The sequence below is a fragment of the Chamaea fasciata genome, unplaced genomic scaffold (genome assembly GCF_029207755.1).
Source record: "Chamaea fasciata isolate MVZ Bird 193981 ecotype frontalis unplaced genomic scaffold, bChaFas1.0.hap1 SCAF_3, whole genome shotgun sequence".
NCBI lineage: Eukaryota > Metazoa > Chordata > Aves > Passeriformes > Sylviidae > Chamaea > Chamaea fasciata.
The window spans coordinates 4,965,777-4,986,039 of record NW_027094088.1 but is presented as its reverse complement, the minus strand read 5'-3'; the positions used below and the strand labels follow the sequence as shown (position 1 = coordinate 4,986,039).

Here is a 20,263-nt window from a genome sequence, read left to right as displayed (position 1 = left end):
GAAAAAGCTTTCTGTGGCCTTTGGCAAGACTGGAAACTAGTGAAAAGGATACTGTTCAGAGACTTTGAAATGAAGGTGGGTGCCAACAAGGCTTTCATGAATTTTTAAGGACCTTCCACCTGTCTCTTTCTCCGTCTGTATTGCAGTACAAGAAATCTTTGCTTCCATAGGAAGCCACTTTATTTCCACCCAGGGCTATCTGTTTCATGTGTGCTGTCTATTGTTAATATGAAGTTTCAACAGTATGTGCAGCTTACATCCACAGTAGCCATCTATCACTTGAAAGAAAGCTTTAATTAACAGAACCCTAATTTTAATGAGGCACTGAGCCATGATCTTGTAAATTCTGTGGCACAGAGAATAACTTAGCTTAGGTTCAGTCCTAACAATCCTCAGCAGCACAGTGTGTTTTATGACTGTTTAACAGATTTTGATGTTAATCTGGAAACCGCTTCTGGAGCGACTTTGTTCTTTTACCTTGTAAGCATATTCTGAATTAATTAAGTTTTTAAAGCATAACTGGCACTTGCCTTCTGATCAAAATGTCTGGTATGCCTGAACTATCCACCCTGGGCCTCCAAGGAGATCCACTGCTCTCAAATCCTTACCTGGGCCAGGGTTAGGTGTCATTTTTGCAGAAACCAATTGCAATTAACAACTGCAGCAAGGTAAACGGGTTATTCCATTTCCCTTATCTCCTCTTCCTGTGACCTCAGGACTGTGCTGTGCAGGAGGAAAGGGTGGCCTGGCTGATGCCCTGGCTGGCGTGTGCTAATTTAAATGTGCTGCTGTGACTTCAGGGAGTGCTGTACAGGAGAAGAGGGTGGCCTGGTTGATGCCCTGGCTGGGGTGTGCTAATTTAAACGGGGTTTTTTTTTGACACAAAAGCAGGGGGTGGGAGGTGAGGCATCCTGGTGTTCCTGTATCCTCACGTCTGAGCTGGCCTGTCTGTGACTGATCCAAAGTGACAGCAGCATGCGGAGCTGCTGTAACCTGGAAGGAGCTCGCCCCTCTCCCCAGGGGCAATTCCAGCGTGCTGCAGACAGAAGGATGCATCCACAAGCTCCCCTTTCCCTGGAAATGCTTCGTGGGGCGAGGATGGTGGCTCGGCAGCAGTGTGAAAATGTTCCCTTTGTGGGAGGGATGGCCCTGGGGCAGCAGTGCCTGCTGCTTCCCCTGCTGCTTCCCAGAGCCCTCGCTAAGCAGAGCACGTAGGGGAATTTAAGAATGAATTCCTGTGTGAAAGGGTTTGTTTCTTCTTTTTTTTTTTTTCCCTCCCCCCTTCTTTTGAAGTATTATCACTTACAAGAAGCCATTCAGGTTGTTGTGAATGTTTTTCGTTGACCGGGATATTGTAAAGACAGGGCTCCCCCATGGAATCAAGAATGAGGACTGCTGAAATAATTCCCTGACAATGGGAATAGAGCATCGTTCTGACAGATTTTTAAGCACTAAATATACAGCTGTTTGCTCATAGCAAAATGGGAAATTGAGAAGACTCAAAGCATGGGGGTACGCTTTTGCAGGTAATAACCATGCATTAAACTTAATTTTTATTATTCCATAATCCAAATGGCACAGTATTTAACGGGGTTTTTTTCAACTATTATGGACTTTTAGTAGCATTTTTTAAAAAGACTGAGTAGAATCAAAGAAGTTTTGGGTTGGAAAGGACCTTAAAGCCCATCTAGTTCCAACCCTAACACCTTCCCCTAAACCAGGTCACTCAGAGCCCCATCTAACCTGGCCTCGAACCCTTCCAGGGATGGGGCAGCTACTTCTTTTCTGGACAACCTGTTCCGGTGCCTCAGCACCCTCAGAGGGAAGAAGTTTTCCCTAATTTCTAATCTAAACCTATCCCTCCAGTTTGTAGCTGTTCTCCCTTTTCCTATCAGTCTGTGCCCTCTTGTAGCCCCCCTTCAGGCACTGGAAGTGATGCCTTGGGAAGGCTGACCTGGAACAGGGACTGGACAGAGCTGGAGAATAAAGTAGGGATTGATTGAAAGGCCTTTAGGGTACACCTTGGGCAGGACAGGGCCTGACCAGGGCTACACCCAAGGTGGACTAGGACTGGGCACAAAATGGATGACTGATCATTAGATCTTGCATTTTTATAAGTTTTGGTCCATTTGCATGTTGGGGTTTAATTGTCCAATTCCAGCTTCAGGTTGTGAGGTCCCATCCTTCTTGTTCCTCCCTTCAGCCACAGTGTTAGTGCGTTTGGGGCTGAAAGTTGTCCTTGGTCTTCAGCAGGAAAAGGATTTGTTTTGTCTCCCTGCTCTGTGAAGAGAGCTGACTGACACCTAACATGAGGCTCAGAACTGCACCCCTAGGCAGCACAGAGTCTGAAAAACATGGAAGTTAAAACTTAAGGCATCAGAAGAGGCTCTAAGGTCTCTCTGGAACCTTCTCCCCCCCAGGCTGAACCACCCCTCTCAGCCTGTCTTCAAAGAGAAGGTGCTCCAGCCCTCTGAGCATCTTCGTGGTTGTGTCCACATTCCTATACTGGGGCTCCAGATCTGCAGCACTGCAGGTGGGGTCACACCAGGCAGGGGCACAGGGGCAGAATCCCCTCCCTCTCCTGCTGCCCACAGGGCTTTGGATGCTGCCCAGGTAGTTTCTGGGCTGCCAGTGCACCTTACTGGGTCACACTGAGCTTCTCCCACCCAATTCCTTCTCTTCAGCGTTGTTCTCCTTCCAGTCTCCCCCCAACCTATACTTGTGCTTGGGATTATGCTGACCCATGTGCTGGAAATATGGTTTTAGCAAACTGAAATGTTATTTAGTATCTTACTGATTCACTAATGTTATGTGAGCACATAACTCTGTACTGCCAATATTCACACTTGAAGTGTGGACTTCTTTTGCATTTTTAAAAAATGAGCGTTTTATAACACTGGAGTTCAGCATCTTTCGACTTCCCAATCAACCTCTATTTTATGTTATCAAAGAGCTCCACTTCTAGAATTTAACTGATGCTTTTGTTCAAATTATTGGTAAATTGTTTTGTACTAAGATCAGCAAACTATGAGAATAATTTTATTTGAATCTAAGTAGTCTTCCTATTCAAGCACTACAGAAAGAAAACTTAAATCAGCATTCAAGTTACTATTCAGACTCTGGGTTTTTTAAGTGATGGTGCATTTTTGTTCTCTTGTCCCACTCATGTTGTGATGAGAAATGTAGAATTATACCTTCTGCTATCTGGCTTGTACCACAAATAAATGTAACTCTACCCAACTTGTTCCCCAGCTGGTAATTGAGAACATCAGCAACAGTTTCCATTTTAGCTGCAAGTTCCAACAATTTTATTTGTGGAATTTTTTTTGTTGTTGTTGTTTTCTTTGGTTGTTTTGTTGGGTTTTTTTTGTCTGTTTTGTTTTTGTTTTTTTGTTGGGTTTCTTTTTTTGGTGGGGGTTTTTTGTTGTTGTTGTTGGGTTTTTGGGGGGGGGTGTTGGAGTTTTTTGGTGTGTGTTTGTTTGTTTGTGGGAGTTTGGGGGGACTTTTTTTTTTGTTTTTTCCTCTCTAGGATTTATCAGAAGTGAATGTGCATTTCCCTTAGCAATCCCATTTCAAGGGATGTTATTAGGGACTCCTTTTTCCAAGCATCAGTGTGTTCTTCTTGGACCTGAACCCTAAGACTACTCAACTAGTTTTTACAATCTGTTGTCCTGTAAAGTAATAAATGGCCCAAATTTTCTACACACTAATTAAAATTCCATTTCTCATGAATTCCTTAATTGAGAGCAAGTCATTATGTGCTTTGTTGATTCTTAAGTGCAAAGATAATTGCAATGGGCAGCATGAAAGTGGTTTGATTATTGCCTGTCGACTCTTGTGAATTCTAATAGGTCTAATTGCATAGCATCAATTCATCATCTTAGCATCACTTTTTATTATTAGCTCTCTGAATTGTAATGTGCTCATAAAGAAGTGTAGTAGTATATCAAGGATGACATGGTACCTGGCCTATTGTAATCTTCCTTCCTTTCCTAATGTTACTAGTGGAATTAGAAGTCTATTATGTGGTCCCCCTTTCCAGAAACTTCTTCAAAATTTGTCTCCATGAAGAAAAGGATACTGTCTTACATCTGAATTTGCATTTATAATTTCTCTGCTAAATGATAGTCAGTCCTACTTTATTTTTTTGCTTTCCTAAATCATTCCCATAAATCCTGACCATAATGTGTTGGCTGTGAAACATCCATCAAAAGCTTTATGACAGGGTCCTTTGTTATTGCTGAACGTTATTTAAATGATGAGGATTCTAATGAGGTGAAGTTCCCAACAAAAGTTCTGTTGGTTGAGAAGCAGGGGGGAGAGGAGCAATTGGTTATATTAGAATTTCATTCTGTGGGAATTTGGGAAGGAGGATTGGTTTTGTGGGGTGTCCTTTTTCTTTTGTCTTTGGGTTTTTTTTGTTTGTTTGGTTTTTTTTTTTTTCCTTTTTTTTTTTTTGGTTTTTTTTTTTTTTGTTTTGTTTTGTTTTGTTTTGTTTTGTTTTTTTTTGTCCCTAAAGCCAAGGGTATCAGTTTAGACAATCTTGAAGATGACTGAATATAACTAGAGAGGAACATGCAATATTTTAGCTAAAGGTTATGAGGTTCTGGATCAGTAATATTTAATAGGTTTTACTGCAAATATGCAGAAAAATCCTAGCTTCCTAGAAAGATGAAGTTTCTACTAAGCCAAATATTGAAATTATAAACCATGAACACTATCAGCACTAACATGGGGTAAAAGTTCCCTTTTGAGGTTTTTTAAGAATAAAAAGATGCCTTTGTGCATTAAAGCTTTGCCTTTTTGAAAAGCTTCAAAGTGTGGTGAAATCATCATCCCCAAGGTTCATCATCCTTGGCCTCTTCCGTGGGGTACTATTTACAGGCTTCTCAAACAGCAGCCACCAACAGCCAGTGCTGCAAAGGGATTTTCCAAGTCCTACAGCAGCCCAGGTGGGGCTTAGCACTTGACTGTGTAAAAAGCACTGCTGAAGCAGTTGGATTTCCCTTTGTCAGTATTTTCCTTTCAGGCCCAGGACCCACATTAAAAACACTGACTTGAGTAAGGTCGGGTCGTTTGCCACGATTTGCATCAAGCATTTGGCTTGCTTTGAAAAGACAGAGTGCAGCGGTATCACAAGAACGTGTGAAAGTACACGTCTGTGTTTGATTTTCTTCCCTGCCATCTTGCCCAACATGTTTTTTGCTTGCTTGACTGGATGTTGCTCGGCTGGTGAGGTCAGCCAAATGGGTTGCTGCTTCACGTGCCCCGATTTCTAGCGCTTGGTGAACAATAAAGAGCTGACATTATTGTTGGAGCAATTGCTTTCACCCTGGAAATACTAGTTTGTCTTTCTGACAGCCCACAGCGAGGGGAAACGGCGCTGTGCAGTACAACTTTGCACATGGACTTCTGAAAAGTCCCCCTAATCCTCGGGCTGGTGTTAAAGTAGTAACGTGATTTTTGCAGACATTTTCTTCTTTTCCTGGAGAAGCAATGCGTTGGATTTGTGGATGCTGCAGGTGGCAAAACAACCATTTTGCCTCAATAGCAAGTGCAATAAAATGTACAGATATTCTTCTCAATATGGTTTCCCAGAAATGAAGCAGTTCTTTTCAGCAGTCTTGGGTTTGGAAATGGTTCTGACACTTGTCACCCTCATAAGTTTTGCCATCTCCCTGTTAGGTTTTTTTTTTTTTTTTTTTTTTTTTTTTTTTTTTTTTTCCTTTTCTTTTTTTTTTTTCTTTTTTTTTTCCCAAAGGCATTGCTGCTATTTCTAGCTCCAGTCTTTCTGGTTACCAGTTCCTAAACCCCAGTATCCCTTTTGAGTGACTAGAGTTGGAAATTCTCCACTGGTGGTGATTGTGAAATGCTTGTGGCAGGCTAATGGCATGCTACAATACTACTGAGTGCATAAGTTTGCTTTATTTATATCTGCGTTTCCTTTACAGAAAGCTGAAGCTCAAGTATGTCCTTCAGCAGCTCTTTTAGCTCATTACATGACTTTCCAGAAGGTTGTTTAAGTACATTTTTCTCAATTGAGCTGAACAAGAGGTGACACCAGTGTTTCTCCAAGGGTTCTTCCTGGTGACATTGACACGGAGAACATTAGCGGTGCAATAAGCCTCAGCAAGCTGCTAACAGTTCACTTTACAATACATCTTTTATCTTGGAAAAAAACCCCAGTTTCCCTGTTTCTTATTTTGGTATGTTTGCTCGTGCTGAAAATTCAACTGTTTACAACTTACACTGATGCAAAACACTTTCAAGATGTTTGTCAAAGCTTGTTTTTCACTTGGAACCACAGGAGCATTGCATATTGTGCAAAATATCATACCACAATTTTTGCTAAATACCCTCGTTGGACTCATTTTGTGTTTGTACTTAGCTTTTCTTGTCTGCCGGCAATTCTGAACACGTTTGCTGGAGGCTTTTAGCTCCTTTCCACCTCGGTGGTGCTTACCTGTGGTGTTGGTGAGCTGGTCTTTGTTGTAAGCAGGCAGTAAACTCAGCTGGCAAGTAGCCTGGCTGAGCAGATCACAATCCATGAGAGGGTGTATATTTCTTATATATTTCTTTTTCCTTAGTAAGAAATATCGCTCAGTTAGGTGTTGTATCATGAGCACAATCCAGAGAGTAAACAGATTAAAGGTGCAGTGGTGTCTTCTTGTCATCTTCTGTTCTCTCCTTTTGGTATCTTTCTGAGCTGGAAGGATGAAGAGATCAGATGATTTCCATGTGATGCTTGTGGTATCTGAAAGCTCAGTTGTGAAAGAAAACTGATAAAAGCGTTAAGGGCAGAGCACCATGGCCAGGCACAGTCATAATCGTTTGTTTCTTTTTCCCCTTGCCTGCCCTGAGTCACATCCTGCTGCCCTGTCAGCAGAGGTATGGAGGGAAAGTTGTCAACTTGGGCTCAAATTTAGGGAGTCCTGAGAACACAAGTTATGGGGTGTGTCCTGCTTGCGCTGGGCAAAGGCTCTGGTTGGCTGAGCAGAGTAAAAGAGCAGTGTTAGGGCAATTCTACCTCCACTGTACCCCTGCACTCCCAGGGAAAACGGCTGCACTCAGTCTTGGTTCAAGACTTATGTTTACTTAGTTCTGCTAAAAGAGTAGTTAGATTTATTAAAAATATAGATTAGCCTCTTTTCTAGTTTGAAGTATTCGGAGAAGTAGTAGCTGTTTATTACAAAGCATGCAGGTTACAGGGTCAAAGCACTGAAGTTCTTCTCTAAATCTAATATTTTTTTCTCTGTTCCATATCTTTGGCATAGATAATCTGTCTGTAGTCTGTGCAGACATTTGTCTTTGTATTTTCCATTTTTATGTTTTTCCATTTTGTATTTTAATTTTCCCTCCTCCCTCTAGGACCAGACTTGCTTGTGCCCTGCCTCCATCATCTGCTGGGTTTTCTTTTAGGATGGATTGCAGAGCACTGGATTCCAAATGCTAATATTTGTCTTATTGCCAGCTGATGAAACTGAACTATCTTTCAAACTAGAGAGCATCTCTGGGAAGAGGTGGAGGGAGAAGGGTCAGAGGAATTTATCTTGGCATGTACAGCATCCTCACAACTCGGTGCCTGGAATATGTTGACATCAGGAAGGTGCTTTACTGTGGTTTCAGCCACCCAAAATTAAAATGCAGTTGATAACAGAAAGTGATATTCTTCTTCTAGGCAAGAAGTCTCATCCTATGGTTCAAAGAGCTGTCCAGTTATTTCACTTATCACACTTACATGTGGCAATTAAAGTGGCACTGCCAACTGGAAATCTAGTCAACTTTTAAAAATGAGTTGAGCTTCTTGCTTTCGGGTGCTGCATCATATGTCCCTCTTTCCACTGAATGTGTTTGACTGAGTTTGAGAGAGAGGTTTAAATGGTAAATTCAATTTTTTCCTCTTTCTGTTGTTTTGTGATGGGCTCAGTTTTTGGGGGGCAACCATTTTTTTAAAGAACTGACTGTAGACAAAGATCTGTTAAATGCAGCTTGCTGAAAGTACAGAAGATAAATAAGGTCAAGTAAATTAGAGACTATGTTTTTTCTTGTGAAAGTGAAAAGGCAGTGAGATTTTTCAGTGATGCCCTTTAAAAGATGGAATGGGAAGTGTGCATTCCTCCATCCTGGAGGTGTGCTCTCATTTCCTTTGCTGATGTTCAGATCCTTGTTACCTTGAAGCAGTAGTCTCGCCAGTTTCTGTGTGATTGCTCCTAAGCTTAGCAGCAGTTTGCCAGTTTGGAGCTATAATCACTGTGTTTATTGCTGTGAGGAGAATACAGCATTCTCTGTGTAGAATGGAGTCCTGCAGCACAGTTCAAGTGAATCCTCGGTTCTGCCTTTAAACTGGGAGTTATTGCATTTTTAAAAATATTCAATGATTTCAGTCTTTTAGTTTCTAACCTTCTTCTCTGTATCCACCTGGATTTGAGAGGTGATAAATGGCACCAAGAGGCTGCACAAGGCTCTACTATCTGCATTGCAAGAGCTGTGTTGTATTGTTTGTGGCAAGGGAAATACTGAACTTTTCTTCCATGGTTTCCAGTGTTCAAACTTGAAAGTTAATGAGGCTGATTGAGCTGCCACTGGTTTCTTTAGAAGATACATGGAGAACCTGTAATTTTTCTTTTTTTTTTTTTTTTTTTTTTTTCTGTTTTTCCTAAGGAAGACATGCAAAATCCTTAGCAAAGCATCTAATTTCTGCTCTGAGGGATACGTAGATTAGAAATGTGTCAAACAAAATAGATGTGCTCCAGTTTCTGAGGTGAAAGCAGTTTGTTTATCCCCGAGAAAACATATAGTAATAGTAAATGGAAGAAACAAATGTGGGGACTTTTTGTTATGTGCCCGTAAGGAATAGATGCACAAACTATGACTATAATAAATTTGCCTTTGAAACTCTAAGTAACACTTCGCCTCTTGAAGAAGGCAATAAAGCTTCCTCTTCAGGAAACAATTCTTTCAGTCTTTTTTAAAAACCCTTTTACCTGAAGTGATCTGATTAAAAAGTTTGTATCCCTTCAATGGGCAGATGAAACCAATGCTGGCAGTTTCCTCTCGTTTCACCTGAGGTTATTCTGCTGCTAATTTGTGATTAAGGATTGTTTAGTTTGGTCTTTTGAAAACTTTCTGCTATAATCACCACTCCTTTCAAGTGAAGGTCAGTGTTTTGTAAGCTTTTATGCTAATATTCTTAAATTCTAGATGAAGGACGTATAATTTGAGTTAAAAGTTGTATAAATTCACAAAGGGAAAGAAAGCCTTGAAGTATTGACACAGTATCTGGGGATCTGCTCGTATTTAAGATGTCCCATGGTCATGGTACACATGACATATCGGATTGTTTTCTTTGTTTCTTGGGATGTCTTCCTTTGTTTCAACATCCCTACAATGAGCTTGATCGAATAATAAAGAGCATTTTAATAAGAAATGCTGGAAGTTATCAAAATAGAATTTTTAGAGGGAAAAAGTCCTTAAAATAGGAAATAAAGAGCTTTTGCTATGGCTTGTTGTTAAATTATTAGAGCACTCTGTAGAACTGTTCAGCACTCAGAGGAAAGTGTAAGAAATGTAGTTCTGAGTATTAATCTTTTCCGGATAAAAGTAATCTGGTTCTATGTTTTGTAGTGAGACTGAGGGAGGTTTTTTGTGGATTTTTTTTTTTTGGTGGATGGTTGGTTTTTATTTTGTGTTGGGATTGTTTTGTTTTGTTTTGTTTTGTTTTGCTGGTTTTTATTTTCCCCATAGCCTAAAGGGTATATTTATGCTTTAATTGTGCAGTACTCCAGTAGAGGTAACTAAATTCACTTCAACAGAACAGGACTGGACACTGAGAACAGATGAAGTGTGACAAGGGGTCCGTTCTTTGAGAAGCTGAGAACATAAATTAGCTCATTTCTGATTTCTCTGCCTCTGTAATTAATCCAGTTCCAAAACTAGAACTGAAGTTAACTTAATCCCCATTTGCATTTTTATGACTTGATTAGTGTTGCGTGTTTTTGGGAGTAATATTTGCAAGATTCTCTACTGAATCAGGAATCAAGTGGGATTAAATATCCCTTGAATTTACGTGGCTGATGTTAAATCCTTCACCAGACTGTGGATTTTGGTGTAAAAGTTTTGTGGAATGGTAGCCTGAAACTCTGTCTTAGTGTCTGAAGAATAAACACTCTCAGTTTAGGGCAAGCAAGTTTATTTTTGAGTGTTGAAAAGCCTTATCAAATGATTTAAACCCAAACTCACTCACTAACATCTTTCGCTGTTAAAATATGATAAAAATAGAGAATCTTTGTGGCTCATACTTTCCTATGTGTTGCAAACATTAATAAAAAAACAGATTAGCATATTTTTGTCTGTAGTACTGTCCACTTGGGAAGAATAATGGTGAAAGGGGGAGAGCATTGCTTGGGTCAAGGGGGTCACTTGGTATGTGTTTTCACAAGATCCTCTGCTGCTACATCAAAGTGAGGTTTCCTCTAGTGTGTGGAGGACAAAATCTGCTTGGGGCAGCACAATCTCATCTCTTCTGGTTTTCTTAGGTGTATTAAGGTGTGGGAAATGGATTTGCTGGCAATTCTCAAAGCCCGACAGAAGGCTCATATAGGATGTATCTGTAAGGCAAACTTTGAGGTAAAAAATGCTGACTTAGAAACGCCATGGAATAGGATGGACGTTGTTGAGAGAGAGATGGAACTAGAAACATGTTTCAAAGGATGGCCTTGCAAATAAGACTGGACACTTTGGAGAAATAGAACTATGAAAGGTGCATTGTAGTAGGACCCATGAGGGGTAATTTTAGATGATTGGCTTTTAAGGCATTGTTAGCAGCATTGTGTGGCAAAAGCTGATAGGCCAAGAAACGCTTGTAATGTATTGTAATTAGGAAATGGTTTGACTTCTGATTGTTATGGCATGATTAAACATCTATATTGTCTCACCCTTCACCTGAGACTGAAAATGGAATAAAAATTTTTAAAACGTCTCTTAGTTGCCCCATCTCTGAGAAAAAAAAAAAAAGAATCCAACATTTAGGTCTTTATTTGGTTAGGGAAGTATAGAACAAGGATAACATTTGAGCATTTCTTCTGCAAATCCATCCAGTGGAGATGAAAAAAGAAACCGGGAATAATGAGTTGTGGATGTCTTAACTTCATGTTCGGTCTTGTCATGTTCATTTCACATTCGTTCGTATCACACTATGAATATCCCGAGCAGAGCCGTTGCCTTTTGGCTTTACGCGCAGGCAATTATTTCCATGGAAGTTACGGGGCCGCCTGTCTAGCCACTGCCTTGACATCTGTCATCGTGGCCCTAAATTGCTTTGTAAAACCTATTACTTTGGGATACAGCAGAGTGTCTCTTAATTGCGCCGCTTGCTCCTCCTGCCTGAACAGAGCGGACTTTTGTTTCCGCCGTTAATGGCGAGGCCCCGACTCGGCAGGGCTATGCTGAGAGTTCATTGCTGGGAGGGGAACTGCTCTGGGATTACACAGACGTAACTTGCGCCTTGTATTTTATGACAGGCACGAGTGCCAGAGGGGCTCGGGCTTTGACTTGTGTGACTGAATTCTCCGGCCGGCTGTCGAGGCAGTGGTGGGACTGTCGCAAACAAGCTCTCTGTGTTCCCCAGCTTCCCATAGATGCTAAATGCAGGCTATTGAGTGCAAGCTTCTGCAGCTCCCCAAAGGGTCTCTCAGACTCCGCAAATCCCTCTCCTCTCCCTCTGGGAATATTGTTTTCTGACTGTGCTGTCTTGTAGTTAGGATATACGTCTAGCCCGCAACGAGGAATGCTGGTTAATAATTTACAGTAAATATATTCTTTACCTTTCCTTGGCAGACAATGCTGTTTAAGTGAAAAATGGCTTAAATATTTTACATAAATGACTGCTAGATACCATAGCTTTTGCAGGTAGTGAAACTTTTTTTTTTGTGTGTTCACCCCAAACAGCTAATTAATCACTGAAGGCATTTATAAAAGGTACAAAGTTCAGATCGAGCAGTGCTTCTTGCCCCAAGCCTGAAAATCTGAGGCTGACTCTTTAACTGCTCATAAATGCAATATATACCTTTTTTAAATATATATATATATGTGTGTGTGTGTCTGTGTGTATTTATATATATAATGTATTATATATTTTAGGTGTATACCTAATATGTACCTATACAAAGCAGAGAAATGCTTTTGAACTTGGGAGTTGTGTTGTATGTAGTCACACACAGCATTCAGTGATTTATAAAAGATGTCTTTTTATTTATAATGCTCAGCTCTGCTAATCTGCTTTTGGAGACACACAGTTAAGACTGCGGTCCTGTGGGATTCATTTCAGCTGAAATTAAAATTAACAGTTGTTTCTTGCACACTGAAAATGCACTTTGTATGTGCAAGTGCATGTAGCTAGAAATAGAAAATGAGAAAGCTGAGCAATTTGTGTACCAAAGTAATAGGCTGCTTGCATTCCTGAAGAATAGGGATAGCCAATGGGTATGAATATCTGGAGGTAATTCCATTTGCCACCGACTGAACCTCAGCTATTCCTTTTCAGCACCAATATGGGTGGGTGCTTATTGTGTAAATCAACTGATAACATTTACTAATGGAGCCCTTAATGCTCTGAATTTTTACCAGGTTTTTGTTGTTTGTTTGGGGTTTTTGGGGTTTTTTTTTGGGTTTTTTGTGATTTTTTTTTTTTTTTAACTCAATGGCACATGCAACTTCCTCCTTGAAATTCATCTGGTTACTGCTGTGATTGACAGGGTTACAGCTTCATTATTTGAATTATATATTTTGAATTATGTATTCAACATGCAATTGGCTGGGTGGGCCAACTATGGCTATGAATGTGTAAATGGGATGAATGAGAGAACTATGTAATTGGTTCTGGCTGTGGTTCATTAACAGCACCACGCTCACATCTGTAAGGGAAGGAAGGAGAGAAACTTATTTGTACTTTTTTAGTTGTTTGGAAAAGCTCGCTGTGCTAATAATTTTTGCTCTTTTCAAAGAGCAAGGGAAGAGTAAATTACATTGTAAGTAATTTATGTCAGTCCTCCAGGTTGGTTTTTGAAGCACAGTCACTTCTCTTCACCCTTTTCAATTGAAGTCGTGCTTCATCCTTGCCCATGCTGCTCTGCCCTTTCTGCACAGCAGCAGTTAAAAATTTGTGTGAGAAAACAGCAAGTTTAAGGTGTATAGATTGGCTTTTTTAAGAAAAAGACCTGAGAAAAGAAGCCTCATTGGTCTTTTTATGCGTAAAGTTTGTACTCCACAGCAGTTGTAGTTTTATTTCTGAAATACCTCCTTTCCTTATAAACACTGCTTTAAACCAACAGCTTCATTAGCATTAAAAGCAGTTTGATCCATTGTTGTGACCTGAATCCCAGATAAGGAAATACCTTCCTTGGGGGCTCTGCACCTCAATATACTATTAAAAATGTAAGCAAACATCTCTGCTCTGTGTACACAAAGTGATTTATGTTCCCATGGACTGCAGCTTTCTCCTTAATGAAGTTTCCTATCAGTGCTCCTGGCTGGAAGACTGACCATGGTAAATCAGCAACTCCACAGCAGTGCTGGCAGCTTCTTTTGACATAAAAGTGAAAATGCTGCAGGTGGTTAGTGTGGCATTCTCTGAGTGATGACTGTTCCCTTTTTTGACCCGTTTACTTGGCTTTGAAGATAAAAAAAAAGTTTTGGTTTTTAGGAAATGTTTGCATCCCTTACACCTGTTTGACCTCACTGAGAAGCGCTGGGACCCCGAAGGGTGCAACAGGAGCCAGCTTTTGCAGCCAAACTGAGTCTTTTTGGAGTTTCTCTACATTTCTCCCCCAGTTTAAAAGTCTTTAGTGATGAGACCACTTCTGTTTCATTTCTGTACCTTCAGGCCACGGTCATGCCCATCCTCACTGCCTTGCTGCTGCAGTCAGTTTGCCTTCTCTTGCGAAACTCATTCCTGTGACAGTCCTTTACTGCTGTGTTTTCCTTCAAAAAGCTCATGTTCTTCCCTGGGGTGGATCCTTGTTCTGGCTGGGTGTGGAAGGTGCCAGCTAGGCCTTGCTCATCTGTGGTTGTCCTTGCCAGCAGTACTGGAAGTTTAAAATTGAGGGCTGGCTGCTGTAGTGGGTGGCCAGGACAGCAGGACAGCAGTTCTGCCCTGAATTTTCTTGTAGAGAAATATTTGTAGTCCTCCTCTATGGCACAAACTCCTCCATCCTCCATTTCTCTGCAGGGGATAATATGTGAGCAGAAAGGAAACTTTATTGTGACAGACAAGCTTGAAGTTTGACAGTCTTTGTTGATGTATTAAAAATGAACGCTGCTGCTTCAGCCTATGAAGTCTGATTTTCAGGTAGTAACTGCATGGGTTGAAGGAGGGGGAAGAGCTGTTTTGTTTTCTGGTTTGTTGCCTTCATGCCTGTAAAATCTCAAAGGGTTTTGCCCACCTGGAAACTTTAAGGTATTTTGGAACAGCTTAAGCAGAATAACATGTAGCTTAGGAAATGTATGTACTCACTGATTTTATTGACAATGTACAACAATAGAATTATTGCTTCCCTCTTTGTCTGCTGACCATAAAGCACTGGCATATTAGCAATGCTGCTCTGCTAATGAAGTCTTCACCATGTGTTTCAGAATAATAATGTGCCTAAGGAAAGGATTTCTTTGCCAATAATATGCTGTAAACAATTATAATAGTTGTGATGTTTTATAAACCAGTTCATAGAATCAGAATGCTTTGTGTTGGAAGTGACCCCTTAAACATCATTTAAGTCCAAAGCCCTTGCCATAGGATGTCTCCCATTAGATTGGGTTTGTCAGGGCCTGTTCAATTCATAACCATCTTTTGTGTCCTCTCTATGATGGACTTGGGGAAATTTAAACATAAAAGCTAAAACTGCATTAAAGGTTATTTATTTACATGAAGTGTCTGATGCAGCAATACAGGATCGCTGGCAAGTTGCTGTGAAAATGCTGAAATGGGAATTGTGAAAAAAAAGATGACAAAAACATTTTGCATTTATTCAACAGAGGCTTAAAAGTAATGTTTACTAATGAAAGACTAAAGGAAGGGAGCTAAAGATTTAGTGAGTGAAATGCATCTAGAAACTATACTGTGGGAGTTTTATATGGAAAGACTCTGGCAAGAATTTGGTACTTGATCTGTTCCCCAAAACTCCTTCTTGCCTTTAAGTAACCCATGAATAATTTAAGCCATTATACTTCAGCTTTCAAGGAGCTGCATGTTGAAATGCAGGAAACTCAGCCAAAAGAGGGAAATGTTTATGATTCTTTTCTTATTCATCCTTTAAATATTCTTTTTTAAGTTGGTTTTATAGTTGTCCCTTTATTTGCTTGTTGGCTGCTGGATATTGTGAATTTGAAATTCATCATGATAACTCTGATCTCGATGTCTGTAAATGTAGAGGGGAATTTGACCGAGATGAGATTCATGAGTATATTCCTTTCCCTGTGGAGTCATAGAATCATTTAGGTGAGAAAAGACCTCTAAGGTCATGGTGAGCCAGTACCCAGGTAACCCAGGCTGCCAAGTCCACCATTAAATCACGGCTCTGGCTCAGTAATTGAAATTCACCTATTGTAAAAAAAAAAAAAAAAAAAAAAAAAAAAAAAAACAAGGGAAAAAAGTCAAGAAGGTTTTTTTCTTTTTCCTTTCTCTGAAGTTACCAGCACTTCCAAATAGAAATGTTCCTTGGAAAGCTTCAACCTCCAGGAAACTGCTGTAGTCATGAACAGAAATTACGGTCTTTGGTGATGGAAGTACACACACCACCTTATCTCTGCGCACAGAAGCAAATTTTAAACTAAGGCTCTTTCCTTTTTTCAAGTCTTTTCTTAATAGTTCTCAGTTTATGATAGTAGCTAAAACACATGTAAGAGCACAACTCTTTTCTGCACTCACAGGTTCTTTTAGTGTCCTGCTGCCATCCTTCTTTTGGAAAAAGGCTCAGCTGCGGGGAGGGTTCTCTGGAGGGCTCTCTGGCAGCTGTGACATTCGACAGAAATTATCCAATCTGCCCATCTTGCTCCCACAACTGGAGAAAATCACTGTGATCAAAATGGAAAGAAGAGTTCTCAACTTCTTATTTACTTCCCAGGAGGGGGATTTTCCTGTAGCACTTGGAAAGTTTAGCTCTTGTAGGTTTCAGTTTCCATCACAGCGGATTCCTGGGTGTTTCTGGGCACTGGGGATCAGATGTGCTTTTATTTCCTGATTTATCAATACTGTGTGGCTAATGTATAGAAAAGATTTTGAATTTTTCAGAGCAGACAGCATAAAAGCCATATTTCAGGTAGCAGAATTTCATCTGGCAGCAGGACTTGACAGATGCTGTCTGAGTTTTAAAAAAAAGACAGTCTGCATTTTAATATTAGTTTGTCCATTTTCTCTTATGCTTTGGCATATGTTGGATGGAAATCATCAAAACCAGCTTGGACGAAGAATAATGGTGTTAATTCTGTAGGATTTGTGAGTAAATTAAAATATTCTGGAGTGTAGCAACAGCAGATGTTTCTTGGAAACCTGACCCACATGGGACAGAAACACAGCCTAAAAGGGGACCAAGCAGTACTGCAGTTGAAAGTGTTGGGATAATCCCTGTTTGTGCAACATTGAAAAAAAGAAAATATGTAGTGGCACTGTTTATTTCTGCTATACATTGTAGGAAATTAGAAAGAAAGGCAAATAAAAATGTACGTCTGCCACCATAACTCATTTTATTGTGCTCACATATACTATAGATGAATGATGTGTAAAAAGTAAATGCGGTTCGTAATAATTGGGGGGAGATAGGAAGGAGTGAGATTAAAAAAAAAAATCATGGTACCTTTTAATTTGTAGATTTCTTTTCAACGCTTCTTTTACTCCAGCCTCTTGAATTAATTTTTCTCACAGCACTTTAAAGACTTTGATTGATTGCAGCATCTGATTTTGATGAGTCTAAAGGCATCATACCTAAGATGACTGTGCTTTCTCTTTTTGCTCATTACAAATTTCTTCAAACAGAATATTTTGTTTTATTGCATGGTGTCTCCATCTGCTCTGACATGAGAGGAAATCATGTTTTTTGAATAAGAAGCACATTCCTAATTTCCTTTCTTTACAAATGGTTGCCGAGGGAAAAGAGAGATGACCTGTGTATCATCTGTGACATGTGCATCACGTATGACCTGTGCCAACAATGTGCTGAGGTTCTGTGTAGTGAACTTTCCCAGTGAGTGGACTTGGGGGAGTGACAACAACAATTTCAAAGTTCTACAGCATTTACAGTTGTGGAGTTGTAGATTTAGAGGATTTGTGCAAACATTTCATCTCCCCTGTGTGTGCATTGCAGGAGACACGTAACACGCATTCACTGTATTTTTCTCATTTCCTCCTTTAGTCCAAATTCTTCAAAATTTAGCCTTTACTGATTTAGGTTTAATCATTGCACGTGTAGATTATGATGTGTTTTCCAGTTAAATACATTTGCTTGCATTTTTTTTCCTACCTTTGTGTGTAGCTACAATACCAGATTGGATTGATGTGCGATGTGCGATTCAGTATAGCATCTTTAATGTTTCTTTATTTTCTTTTTTTATTCACTGCAGATGTGATCCACACTGTTGGGCCAATTGCAAGAGGCCATCTCACCGACACTCATAAAGAAAACTTAGCAAGTTGCTACAAGTCCTCTCTGAAACTGGCAAAAGAAAACAACATCAGATCAATTGTGAGTATTGTGGGAGAACACGTTATTGTTTTTTCTAGTCTGGATCTTGCTTTCCTTGATGTAGGATAATTATGATTGTAAGCTTCCAGATACGTTTTCTTGCCCTTTGTGTTGTGAAAACCCAAAAAATTAAACATGATTTGGCCGAAACAATTGCCAGATGAAAGGGCTGAGCTTATTTTAGGAGTTAGGGAAAGCGTGCCTGGTAGTAGGAGTGCAAACAGCTGTCTCATTAAACTAGGGGGGAAGCTGATCCCATGGCTCATTCTTACACTGTATTATTAATTTAAGAAAACCCTAAGAAGCCACTGGTCCGGAGGATAACTGCATGCAGTATAGGCTCCTAAATGGCTGAGAAGTGATTAATTTGTTGCTTATTCTACCCATTATTATTTCTTCCTGCAAATAAGGGTATTGGTCAATTGTCATTGATTTTAGAACCCTCTCACCAAATTCGATCATAAAATAGCCTATTTTATGGTATTTCATTGAACTGTGAAGTTCATTGAGCTTGAAATGCATGGTACAGTTTTATACCTCAAAAGCCAAGGAGAAAAGGACCTTTTCCCTCTCCAGCTCCAGAGCTTTAGTTCTGTAGCTCACGCAGTTGCAGCTTAAGTCTTCACATATGCAGAGGTTAGTTCCTTGTAGGTTTGAGAAAGAATTTGTGTTCTGAGCCTGACTTCACACTTTTGGGGGTCATTTTGGCTGGTTATGTGATAGCACATATGTTTGGCAACTTAGAGTGCAAACATACAATCTTAAGAAATGTTTCCTGAACCAATGGTGTTGTATGAGGATGTAATATTCAGTATTAACACTGAAATATCACAAATATCACAAAACAAAGCTTTTTGAGGAGAGGGGCAGGACAGTTTGCAGGGCTTTGAACTGAAGTTAGATGTGCCCTTCAGATCAGACCTGATGAATGTTATTTGTTTCTTTCTTTTTTTGGTGAGAGCTCTGCTCTTCAACACTTTTTGTGCTCGTGACATCCTCTCTCTGCTTCTCAAAATGGCGCTCAGCAATCCCTCGTTTTGCCATTGTACAAACCATTGTGGGGTTTGTTTTCTTTGGTGGGTTTGGGTTTTTGGTTTGGTTTTTTTTTAATTCTAGCCATAAAAATTAGAGCTGAAAACAACCTTGGGTTGGTGGGCATGTTTTGAGCCCCTCTCTGGTGTTGTTGAAACACTGAAGGATGCTCGTGTCCTGCTGTGATTCTCATTGGAGCCAGTAAGCGTTTTGCTCCTACTTTTGTCCTTGTTTCTGCCTGCTCTGGGCAATTACAGGCTTTGGGGGCATTCAGGTTAGTGGGAATAAAGTTCTTAATATCATCTGGGAAAAAGAATAATAATTAGGAAAGGGTGTAAAAGAAGAGTATTGAAATAACAAAGGAAAAGCTTTAGTGGGGATTGGTCAATGCAGGTAATGCTTGTATCTATAGGGAGTCTGTAATTTTTAGGACATTCTAGGTGGTAGCATGGTGTCTAACATGGAATTATAAAAAGGGAATGTACTCATGGAAACTAGCCTGATATTTCATGGAAACTGGCCTGATGTTTTAATGAGCAGAGCTAACCACAGGAGGAATCATCCACAGGTTATTTCCTCACCGGTTAAGAGTTGTTGACTGTGCACCTGTTTGAGATAAAAAATACTCAGCACCCAGACTTGCAGAGCACAGCTGCACAAACTGAACAGGAGCCAAGAGCCATTCATTCATAGCAGCATTTAGAAGCTTAGCAAGCAATATGGGTTTTAAAGTCCACATGACAGATCATGGACCGTTCTGAAAAGCCCTAAGTCCAGTGATTTCAGTGATGCCTTGGAAAGTGAAGGCTACTCGAGTGTCTATCCTAATGAAAAAATCAAGCCTGGAGAAAAGGAAAATGTATAATTCATTCAATTAGGGAGCAGTAGATTACTGTGAGTCTGAAGGAAAAGAATGCAAAGTGTAAGTGGCTTTCACAAGGTCCAGTACTGTATGTGTAGAGGGAAGGGAAAGTGAATTAAAATACTTACAGATTTCTAAGGCTTGCAGAGACCCAGATAGAGGGAGCAAAGGATTGAAAATGACACAAATAGACAGCATTTGAGTGTAGATTGGATTATAGCAACAGAAATATTTGCAGTATGAAGAAGATAGATAAAAATTGGGGGGGGGGGGGGTGGAAGGGGACAAAAAGGTTACCTGTGTAAAATGAGGAAGAAAAAATCAGCTGTGCCCATGGATGGCCTATTTTGATTGCCTCCTTAACAAGAAGAAGTAAGTATGTGAGAGAGAAAAGCAATGAATTTTAAAGTAGATCATGAGGAAAAGGAGGAAAAGCCATGTTAATGACACATAAATAAATAGGTATTGGTGATAGCAAGTTGCAGTGTGCTGAAAGAATTAACTAAACCAGAGCGTCTGTGCACTCTCTAGCAATTGTAATAACTGAGAAGGAAGCAGGAAGACATTAGATTGTAACAGCACAGATCTGTTACCTTCAAAACAGAAAGGACAAGTCTAGAAATTACTGCAAAAAGAGGGGAAA

General features: G+C 40.1%; 1 protein-coding gene across 6 annotated transcripts in view; it reads left to right on the top strand.

Moving 5' to 3' along the window:
* MACROD2 (mono-ADP ribosylhydrolase 2) overlaps positions 1 to 20,263 on the top strand; it is an 866,072-nt gene that overhangs the window by 473,764 nt on the left and 372,045 nt on the right. For all 6 annotated transcript variants that reach the window (XM_066177797.1, XM_066177796.1, XM_066177795.1 and 3 more), the window contains exon 6: positions 17,605 to 17,726. In XM_066177797.1, coding sequence (XP_066033894.1) covers positions 17,605 to 17,726 — 122 coding nt within the window. The remainder of the gene's footprint in view (positions 1 to 17,604; positions 17,727 to 20,263) is intronic.